General features: G+C 42.3%; 1 protein-coding gene across 1 annotated transcript in view; it reads right to left on the bottom strand.

The window, feature by feature from the left end:
• Window positions 1-12,061, bottom strand: part of MRAP2 (melanocortin 2 receptor accessory protein 2) — a 54,763-nt gene that overhangs the window by 20,874 nt on the left and 21,828 nt on the right. Inside the window, exon 2 of the mRNA XM_042985312.1 lies at window positions 9,885-10,018. Coding sequence (XP_042841246.1) covers window positions 9,885-10,011 — 127 coding nt within the window. The 5' untranslated portion in view covers window positions 10,012-10,018. The remainder of the gene's footprint in view (window positions 1-9,884; window positions 10,019-12,061) is intronic.

Genomic DNA, 12,061 nt, shown 5'->3' with positions numbered 1-12,061 from the left:
CAGCAATAATGTGGGACGTGAGAAGGTCATGGCCCTCCCTTGAAGTCCTGAGGGAGCAGACTAGGGAGGAGCAGGGCTGTGGCTGGAAATTGAGAATCCTAGTGATCCAACAGCATTTCCAAACACTTCCTTAATAACATGTCATCTACATTTCCTATCACAATATGCTTTAAATGGTTCTGTTTATTCACATTCCCCTTCAAATGGAATTTTGCTTCCTCTAATTATTCCTATTAATTTTCCTTTACCTTGTTCTCTGTCACATGACTTGACCCTACGGTACTTTCTTACCCTGAGCCCCTTTCAGAGGACATCAGAGATCCCCATATCATTCTAGGAATATCCAAACTCTCTTACGGTTTTATTTATATGCCAAGTTTCATGGGCATGGGCATGGCAGGGAAAACAGGGCCTCTGGCCTTCTCCAAAGCACCCTTTCCTAAAAAGGATTCAAAATAAAGGTTTATATAGAGTAAAGCTCCAATGCAGCCAGTTGGTTAAAGAAGCCAAGAGAAGCCTTCCAAAGGTGTTTTCAACAGAGCCTAGCAGTCACTTTTGTCCTGTCTAGAACCAGAACTATTTAAAGATCATTACAGTAAAAGGGTAGAGAAAATTGCCAAGGGAAATTCTAAATGGAATGTGTCATAATATAATAACTTCCCTTCAACCTGACCATTAATGAATGGAATGAAACAGAGCTGAAGGCTGATGATGACATGTTTTTCACTGGTGTGATCATTTTCTCCATGATTATCTTTTCTACTCCCGGGTAGGACTAGAACAACTACCCCATCCCAATACCCTCCTCCCACCACCTAAGAATAAACTGTGACCTTTCCAACTCATGGTTGTATGAAAAACAAGGATTCATACTTAACTTGAAAGAGAGGGTTCAGGATATGAGAGCCAGCACTGTCCTCACGCTGCTTCTGGCTTTAATGCATTAGGGTCAATTTTCTGTTGGGAATTCCTGGAAAGGAGTCCACAGTGGTGTTCCACAACTTGCTTTGTGCTCCCAATGACAAGTTGTGGCCTAAGCATTCACAAGCTCTAGCTCTGCTTCTCATCTTGATGACCTGGCTTCTTGCTAACTCATCCATGCATGTGGCTGGCATTATCTGCAAGCTGGCATTGAAAAAAAGCATGGAATATGGCCTCCACTGATGGCTCAGAATAAGAGGATGCTCCTTCAGTTGTTGCTCAACACAACAGCTCAAATGGTCCACTTAAATGGGTCCTAGGAGCCTACTGATTCATAGGCTTTGTTTCTGTCTTACCTATCCAGGGCCTTCCTAAATGTCCTATTTCTCTCCTTCCCTTTATAGCAAAATTCTTAAGAGATTTGTCTGTACATACAATTTCCAGTTCTTCTCCTCTCTTTTTTTTTCTTGAACCAATTCCATCAGCCTTTCACTCCCACCCACTCCGCTAAGACTGCTTTAAAATCATTGCCAATAACTTCTACGTTATAAATCCAACAGTCAAATCACAGCCTTCAATTTACTTGACCTAGAAGCATCATTTGACACAAACCACCGTCTCATCCTTGAAGCTCTTTCTTTCTTTTCTTTTCTCTTCTTTTCTTTTGAGAGATGGAGAGCAAGTGGGGAGGGGCAGAGAGAGAGGAAGACAGAATCCCAAGCAGGCTCTGCACCATCAGTACAGAGCCCAATGTGGGGTTTGATCCCACGAACCATGAGATCATGACCCAAGCTGAAACCAAGAGTTAGATGCTTAACCAATTGAGACACCCAGGTGCCCCCCACTTGAAACTTTTTTTAAAAAATTTTTAAATGTTTATTTATTTGTGAGAGAGAGACAGAGTGTGAGTGGGGGAGGAGCAGAAAGAGAGGGAAACACAGAATCCAAAGCAGGCTCTAGTCTCTGAGCTGTCAGCACAGAGCCCGAAGCAGGGCCAGAACTCACAAATCAGGAGATCATGACCTGAGCCTGAGCTGAAGTCAGACGCTTACCGACTGAGCCACCCAGGCGCCCCTCTTGAAACTCTTTCTTAATTTGGCTTTCAGGAAACACACCTGCCCTGTTTTCTTCCTACCTTTCTGTATGTTCCATTTAGCCTCCTCTGCTATTTTCCTCCCAACATCTCCAACTTTCAAATGTTAGCATGCCACAGGGCTCATTCCTTATACCTCTTCAGTTTTCTATCTATACTCATTCATCCAGCCTCTTAACTCTGAGTACCATTTATATGCTGTGACTCTCAAATTCATACCTTCATAGCACCTCCCCCACCATCTCCTATTGGATGTCTGACAGGTCTCAATTTAACAAGTCCAAAGCTGAGCTCCTCATGTCCCTACTTCTCCCACATCTTCTCCATCTCAATTAACAGCAATTCATCCTGCCAATTAGATCACAAAACCTCAAACCAACCTTGGCTCTTCACTTTTTATTTTGCTCAATGGCCAGTCCATTGACAAATCCTATCAGATCTATCTTTAAGAAATATCCACAATTTATGCATCTCTCACCACTCCATTGTCCCCACCATGGCCCAGCCACCATCAACAGCTGGACTATTGAAATAGCTCCCCTGAATGGCATTCTGCTTCCAGTCTCATCCTCTTCCTTCCCCAGCTTCAGAGTGTTCTTATTAAAACCTAAGACAGATTCTACTCCTCTTCTCCAAATTGCACCTCAGAAAAAGCCTAAGTCCTTAGCATGACATCAGAGGCTCTTCTACCTCTTTCCTCTTCTCTGTTGCCTGACTTCTCTTGCTGCTCTGCCTCTTAATCACTCCCCTGGTACCATGCTGGTCTCCTTGTTGTTCCTCGCATGTTCCATTTCATTCTTGCTATGGAGAATTTTCTGGAATGCTCTTCCCCAGATACCTTATAATTCAACCTCTCACTCCCTTCAGGTCTTTTCTCAAATTTCTCCTTCTCAATAAGGCCTTCCATGGCTGGTCTACATATAATTGCACCTCCATACCCGACATCTCCTTTCTCTAATTTATTATTTTTTTCTATCACCATCTGGCATGGTTTGTTTATGTCACTTATTTATTACCTGTCTCTCTCACTAGACAGCAAGATCTATAAGATGAGGTATTTTTGTCTTTTCTGTTCACGGTTGTATCTCTAATGCTTAAAACAGTGCTGCATATAACCAGTGCTCAATAAATATTTGCTGAAAGAAAGAGTAAATGAGTGAATGTCCATTCTGCTGGTACCAAATATATGTCAGACATAGGTCCACTTCTGATACATTTCAAGGTTTAATACCAGATGCAAAACTGAGGGCAAAAGGAGAATTCACAATAACCATCAGAGATTGTCTCTCAGATGAAAGACCCTTTGAAGGTAGGAATCTTTATTTCAGCAGGTAGAAGAACCTAGTCTAACTAAAGATGGAGCTACTATTGCAGAGTATGATCTGTTACAGGTATCATCACAGTCATTCATATCCTTAATCAATGCTTTCCCTTGAAAGGTTTTGCTTCCATTTTTCTGAAACTGTACCTAAATGGCTTTGAATTTTGCTCTGCAAAAGAAGGAGACACACTTGAAGGTCAGAATCACGGCATATTAAAATGGAAGAGAGTATACCAAAATACACAGGACGATAGGTGGCTTAATCTTGTCTATTTTCCTGTATGGCTGTGTTTTTTGTTTGTCTCTTATTCTTCTCTAGGTGTCTCAGATATTGTCAGGTTGCTGAAGCTAAAGACCCCCACTTTGATCAGATCTCTCATATCAGAACAGTAAGAACTCACCCAGGCATTGTGGTTTTTTTCCTGATGTGAATGTTAAAACTAACAAAAGCACTTCTTATTAATAGTATAGTAGGTAAAGTAAGTATGTAATGTGTCACACTTCTGACTACATTGTGCAAGAATTCCTGCCAGCTATAATCATTTTTAGAATGTAATACCCTCAAAAAAGATTTTCAATTGTCTCTAGAAATGTACCAACCAAAATAATAGCAGCAGGCCTGTCTTCTTGGCCCCTTAAACTAAGGAAAAGAGATAGGAGAAAACAGACAGAAAAATACAATTTGTGCCACCAGGCTGTAAAAGCATATATTGTAGGGAAATATATGGCAGTTTGCCCCGTCATTTTGATTTCCACTAAAATTCTTAACAAACAAGTAGCCTTACCTAAAGATTGTCCCAGAAAAGTAATAGATTAAAGAATTAAAATAAATGCAGGAGGATGATTTCATACCCTTACAGCAACAGCCTTCCACCAGGTAATCAATGACAGCATATCCTAATGGATTTCATGCACTTTTTGAAATTTCCACAAAGAAATACTGAGTAGACAGCAAAAAAGGAAGGAGTGAAAGCATTTAATTATCACTATTCACTTTAGGGATGAAGGATATATGGTTCAGTTAACGACTTTTCAAGGAACAAATACAGAAAGGCCTTGATTGAGTAAATGAGTCACTCTGAAGCTCTTTGCAGCCCCACTGGTGGAGACAGGAATGTGGGAGCCAGGGATCACTGCCCCCTAATTGCCCTACTGGAAGCCCTGCCACAGCCACCAGCCACCAGTGGCTTCCAGGCCCCAGGGACTCACTCATGAAGCCTGGGGTCTTGCACTCCTTCCTGCAGCAGGGGAGTGTGGACATGGGCTAGGTCAGCTGGAGGGGGCAGCTGACCAGGATAGAGATTTAGGAGGCTCCTGAGCTCCCCTCCTTCCATGAACACACTGAATATACAGCTACATATGGAGGTGTTCCCTCTGAAAGACATCTGGAAACTAAGCCACTCCTACACCTGTGGCAAATGAGGAAAATACATACATGAAAATGGGTAGAAAAGGCTGAAACACAATCTTGCCATAACCCCCACACACACACACACACACACATACACACACAGCTACACACAGTTGGAAGGAAACCCCCAACTTCCAGCTTCTCCCTAAGAAGGGAAGAGTTTGGACAGGATATCTAGAGCCCCACTTTTAAGGCTCCTGCTACAGAAATGCACCCCTAAAATGTCTAGCTCTGACAGCCAACAGGGCTGACATCCATGAGAACCCACAGACTACATACACCAAACAAAGAAGCAGTAATTCCTGGGTTTGCAAGCCTTCACCACAGCCACCTCCCCTAGGCTCAGTGCAGAGGAAGCAGACAAAAACACCCATTTCCTATACTTTCCCTGAAAGGGGTTTATCTGCATACTTTAAAAGATGTTGCCTCAGGGCCAAGCTTCTAATTTAGCACACATCTAGTGGCCATCTTCTCCAGAGGGCAAGGAAGCTGGCAAACACCTCCCCTGCCTTCTCCCTCCAGCCTGCTCCAGTAATAAAACCAAGTCACTAGTATCTCCCTGGAAAGAGCTTGTATACAAGTCTGACATCCTAGCTTTTGTGGCTACAGCCCGAGGCACAGGTCCCCAGTCACCTGGCTCTGATACCAATGGTGTCCACATTCAGGAGTCCCACAGGACTATAGTGAACAAAGAAGCAGTTCTTAACAAGCACAGGAGCACTTTCGCAGCTATGCACTTGGTCCAGAAGAGAGGAAACAGGCAAAAACTGAAAGAGGACTTTCACTACGTCCATTTTGACCTCCAACTTTCTAATTAATTAAGTATTTCTTTCCAGCTTTTCTCTTAATTCAGGCAAAAGATCCTGGGGCAAAGCGTCCCCTGATGGAAACCGAAACTACCCCATTCTGCAATAAGGACTTCCCTGAGCCAGCAAGAGCCTGCTCCAAACCAATGATAACCTGACTCTACTGCCCACATTTGTCCTCCATTTTTCTTATATAAACCTGGAAGTATTTTCAGCACTTTGGAGACAGTCTTTGAGATGCTAGTCAGCTGTCTTCCTGATGATGGCCTCACTGATATAACTGCTTTCTTGTTTTACTATCACTCATTTCTCTGCCTTTGGATTTTGTCAGCTGCAAGTGGCCAAACCTGGTCTACTCAGGCCCCCCCAGAGCCAGGTGCTCTTACATCCCTGCGTCCCTGTTACAAAACTTCTATCTCCCAATTTCTCCCTGGGAGGGGATTAATTGCATACTTTCCCAGCTGCTGCCTAAGGATCTGGCTCCTAATCAGGCTACATGTAGGTGCTGATCACGATTTTTCCCTTGAGGACACAGGCAAGTCTTGACATGCCCTCAACTACTAGGAGCCTAAGAACAAAGAAGTTTGCTTTGACAATCATGAACGTTTGAGAGGCAACTAGGAGCTTAGTTGATCTCCCACCCAAGACCATTCACAACTGGGGTAGGTAGCTGTTTTATCTAATGCACAGAAACAAGCCCAGAGAGTCAAGAAAAATGAAGAAAAAGAATATGTTCCAAACTAATGAACAAGATGAATGTCCAAAAACAGATCTTAATGAAATGGAAATAAGAGATTTACCCAATAGAGAGTTCAAAACAATGGTCATGAACATTGGGGGCAGGCTCCATGACATTGGTCAGGGCAATGATTTTTTAGGATTTGATACCAAAAGCGAAGGCAACAAAGGCAAAATTAAATAAGTGGGACTACATCAAACTAAAAAGCTTCTGCACAGCAAAGGAAATCACCAACAAAAGGAAAAGGTAATCTATGGAATGGGAGAAAATATTTGCAAACCAAATATCTGATAAGGGGTTAATATCTAAAATATATAAGGAACCCATACAATTCAATGCCAAAAAGCAACCCAATTAAAAAGCGGGCAAAGGACCTGAATATATATTTTCCGAAGACATCCAAATGGCCAATAGGTACATGAAAATGTGCTCAACATCACTAATCATCAGGGAAATGCAAATCAAAACCTCAATGAGATACTGCCTTATCCCTGTTTGAATGTCTATTATCAAAAAAGACAAGAGATAACCAGTGTTGGTGAAGGTGTGGAGAAAAGGAAACACTTGCACACTCTTGGTGGAAATGTAAACTGGTACGGCCACTATGATAAATAGTATGGAGTTTCCTCAAAAAATTAAAAATAAAACTACCTATGATTCAGACTTCTCACTTCCAGATATATATCCAAAGGAAATGAAACCATTATCTTGAAGAGATATCTACATTCCCATGTTCACTGCAGCATTATTCACAATAGTCAAAATATAGAAAAAACCTAAGTGTCCATCACTTACATAGGTGCACACACACACACACACACACACACACACACTAAAATATTAGTTGTCCTTCAGAAGAAGGAAATCTTGGGGCACCTGGGTAGCTCAGTCGGTTAAGCATCCCAGTTCACTCTCAGGTCATGATCTTGTGGTTCATGAGTTTGAGCCCTGCTCAGGCTGTGTGCTGACAGCTCAGAGCCTGGAGTCTGCTTTGGATTCTGTGTCTCCTTCTCTCTCTGCTCCTCCCCCACTCACGCTCTGTCTCTCTGTCTGTCTCTCTCAAAAATAAATAAACATTAAAAAAGAAAGAAAGAAAGAAACAGAGTAGAAAAGTGGTTGCCAGGAGCTTGGTCTGGAGGAAACAGGGAGAAGCTGATAAAAGGTTATAAACTTTCAGTTATAAAAGGGATAAGGTCTGAGGATCTAACATATAACAAGATCAGTATAGTTGACAACATGTAGTGCATAATTAAAATTTGTAACAGAGTAGAACTTAAATGTTCTCACCAAAAAATAAATAAATAAAAAGGGAAATATCTGAGGTGACGAGTGTGTCAATTAACTTGATGGATGGAATCCGTTCACAATGTGTGTGTGTACACTAAATCATCATTTGGTACCTTTTAAATATATTATAATTGTATTTGTCAAGTATACCTCAATAAAGCTGAAAGAACAAGTAAAAAGCCTTCCTTGCAAGGGAGGATCAGGTGAAAGTGAAGGATCATGAACACCAAGACAGGTCAGAATAGCAGCATCCAGGAAATCCTAACAGAGCAAAAGCATTCCCTTTACCACATTTGCATCTCCATTTCTAGTCTTTCTTACAGCTCCTAATGTGCCCCATGAAACTGAACTGGTTAAGAACCTAAAATTTTTATAGTGCTATGGATATTCATTCTGAAACAACCTAACATCTCTGGAATATTTAGGGAGTCACCACAACAAGACCCGGGAGTTGGCAGCAGTTCTTAGCCAACAAAGAAGCTTTGTGTTGGCCAGTCAGCATGCAGTATGACTGGAGTTGGACAGTAACCTTCCACAGAATTGTATTTCCTTGCTCTGTGCTGGCTCATTAATCGCTCCAATCACATGAAGCACAATTCATGCCTATCACACAGAGTTAGGAATTGTCACAGGCGATTCTAGTCTGTCCTTATGAACACACACACAGAATGCTCTCTGCAGCCTCAGAAAACCAGCAGAGATGAAAGGATGCTATTGACCATGTGTTAGAAAAGAAGGTTCTTCAAAATAGTTCCAGACTACTTTCTGATGGCCCAAATGTTCACACAGTTTGGGAGAGCTGGAAACATTAATACTTTGAAAAGAATCTCAATTTGTAGGTGAAAGCAGGCAAAAACCTCTTTGACCTCGGCCACAGCAATTTCTTACTCAACACATCTCCAGTGGCAAGGGAAACAATAGCAAAAATGAACTACTGGGACCTCATCAAAATAAAAAGCTTATGCTCAGCAAAGGAAACAATCAGCAAAACTAAAAGGCAACCTATGGAATGGGAGAAGATATTTGCAAATGACATACCAGATAAAGGGGTAGGATCCAAAAGCTATAAAGAACTTATCAAACTCAACACGTAAAAAACAAATAATCCAATGAAGAAATGGGAAAAATACATGAATTGACACTTCTCCAAAGAAGACATCCAGATGGCCAGCCAACACATGAAAAAATGCTCAACATCACTCATCATCAGGGAAACACAAATCAAAACCACAATGAGATACTACCTCACACCTGTCAGAGTGGCTAAAATGAACAAATCAGGAGACTATAGATGCTGGTGAGGATGTGGAGAAATGGGAACCCTCTTGCACTGTTAGTGGGGAATGCAAACTGGTGCAGCCACTCTGGAAAACAGTATGGAGGCTCCTCAAAAAATTAAAAATAGAACTACCCTATGACCCAGCAATTGCACTACTAGATATTTATTCAAGGGATACAGGTATGCTGTTTCAAAGGGGCACGTGCACCCCAATGTTTATAGCAGCACTATGCACAATAGCCAAAGTATGGAGAGAGCCCAAATGTCCATCGATGGATGAATGGATAAAGATGTGATACACACACACACACACACACACACACACACATGCGCGCGCGCGCGCGCGCACACACACACACACACACACACACACACACACACACACTGGAGTATTATTAGGCAATCAAAAAGAATGAAATCTTGCCGTTTGCAACTACGTGGATGGAACTAGAGGGTATTATGCTAAGTGAAATTAGTCAGTTAGAGAAAGACAAATATCACATGACTTCACTCATATAAGGACTTTAAGACAAAACAGAGGAACATAAAGGAAGGGAAGCAAAAAGAATATAAACACAGGGAGGGGGACAAAACATAAAAGGCTCTTAAATATAGAGAACAAGCAGGGTTGCTGGAGGGGTTTCAGGAGTGGGCAGGATGGTCTAAATGCATAAGGGGCATTGAGGAATCTACTCCTGAAATTATTGTTGCACCATATGCTAACTAACTTGAATGTAAATTAAACAATAAATAAAATAAAATAAAATAAAATATAAAATAAAATAGAATAGAATCTCAGTTTGAGAATGACACTGATTCATGTTCCTCCATTAAGGGAATCTTTCAAGTTCTTTGTCCCTCATGTAATACCATCTCTGAGCAACCAGGCTGTTTGGAAGGGGGTGCTTTCTGGGGTTTGGGGGAACAGAGTTGTGTAAAAAGAATGTTCAGGAAAATTCATCACTGGGAACTTCACAAGTTAAGACAAATACATTATGTTTACAATGGGGAATTATATAAGACTTACATTTATGAGCCTTCAGTCCTTCAAAGGAAACTGGTCCAATCTCATAATATTCATATTCCCAGGTGTAATCAGAATTAGATGCAGATTGCTGGGATGTTCTGTTAGAAATTAACCTCTGGGCAGACATCTCTACCCTGCAAAAATGGAGAAAGGCAAGTGTAGAACCTGTTAATTCATCCTCAACTGCACAGTTACTCTCATTGCTCTTGACCTACATTCAAAAGTTCAGAAAGGGGGGCGCCTGGGTGGCTCAGTCGGTTGAGCCTCCGACTTCAGCTCAGGTCACGATCTCACGGTCCGTGAGTTCAAGCCCCGCATCGGGCTCTGGGCTGATGGCTCAGAGCCTGGAGCCTGCTTCTGATTCTGCTTCTCCCTCTCTCTCTGCCCCTCCCCCATTCATGCTCTGTCTCTCTCTGTCTCCAAAATAAATAAACGTTAAAAAAAAAAAAATTAAAAGTTCAGAAGGGAAAGGCCTCAGGGAGGTCCCATCCATGAGGTCAGGGAGAGGTCCTTACTGGCTGCCTATACTTCATACCAAATAGCCATTGTTTCCTTTTATCTCTACTAGATTGGAATGGATTTGAAATCAGACACCATGTCTTCTGTTGTTGTCTCCCAGAACTTAACTCAATGCCTGGCACATAACCAACTTTCAATAACTGATAATTTTTTTTAATGTTTATTTATTTTTGAGACAGAGACAGAGCATGAACGGGGGAGGGTCCGTGAGAGGGAGACACAGAATCTGAAACAGGCTCCAGGCTCTGAGCTGTCAGCACAGAGCCCGACGTGGGGCTCGAACTCACGGGCCGCGAGATCATGACCTGAGCCGAAGTCAGCCGCTCAAACGACTGAGCCACCCAGGCGCCCCTTTCAATAACTGATAAAAGAAGGAAGAGAAGGAAGGAGACAGTATACCAAAGTCTCCAAGCTTACAACTTCAGCCCCATCACCTACCTACACCTACATGAGTACACAAAGAACCTACAGAGAATAAATAAAATCAGTACCAGAAGTGAACTAGCACAGTATACATATACTGAGCACCTGCTATGCAAAAATAAAGACAAGCAACTAATGTCTAATGAAATTGGGGGTGGGGGAGGGGAGAAAAGAGAAGTGGTCAACCAAAAGTCCCATAATGGGAAAAGATCCTCAGTGGAAGCCCGAATCGTTCCTACTGCTTACTCCTGAAATTTGTCCTGTCCTCAGGATGTCCTGAGTGTCTTTGTGATGATTTTAGATTTAAAAACTCTGACTTCACTGAGACAAGAAGTTGCACTGTGCAGCATGGATGCCAAAATTGACAGGTCAACAGAGCCAGTATTCAATACTGAGCACCTACTGTGTACAAGACAGTACTCATTATGGGACGGGAGGAGATGTTTGAGATACAGACCCAGATCCCACAGACCTTGCTTTATATTGAAGAAATAATACAAAGTGACAAATAGCAGTAATATAAGGGAAAATTTGAATGAAAGATCAGCCAAAACTAAGATTCACTGAGAAGTTATAACCATAGGGTCTCACCTCCAAGATCTTTCTGATGTTCCCCTTCTCCTACCCACCTTGGGTCAATATCACCCACTGCTGCCTCTAGGACACAACCCCTAGAGAAGCTGAGGCAAAATCACCACCACCCCTCTGCCCCAAGGCATGAGTCTCATCTTTCCCTTTTCCTTTCTTCCTCATTCCCCGGTCCTGGACCCCATAGAAATAGACTCTCACCCCTCAGCATCATATTGTTCAAAGGATGGTGTGCTCTGATCCAGAGATACATGCCAGTATCAGAACTGAGTGCCCAGTCAAACAAATCATTCTTTCAAAGGCAGATGAGAATGTACCATTTCTCATTTGGGAAAGAAAGCTACACAAATTTTAAGAAAAGCTGACCTTTGGGGCGCCTGGGTGGCGCAGTCGGTTAAGCGTCCGACTTCAGCCAGGTCACGATCTCGCGGTCTGTGAGTTCGAGCCCCGCGTCGGGCTCTGGGCTGATGGCTCGGAGCCTGGAGCCTGTTTCCGATTCTGTGTCTCCCTCTCTCTCTGCCCCTCCCCCGTTCATGCTCTGTCTCTCTCTGTCCCAAAAATAAATAAAAAAAAAAAAAAAAAAAAAAGAAAAGCTGACCTTTAAGTAAGTATTCAGTAACCTTTCTAGCACCAGCACAAAAATAACA

This window comes from Panthera tigris, chromosome B2, assembly GCF_018350195.1.
Source record: "Panthera tigris isolate Pti1 chromosome B2, P.tigris_Pti1_mat1.1, whole genome shotgun sequence".
NCBI lineage: Eukaryota > Metazoa > Chordata > Mammalia > Carnivora > Felidae > Panthera > Panthera tigris.
Note: the sequence above shows the minus strand (reverse complement) of the source record. Positions and strands in the feature narration are given on the sequence as shown.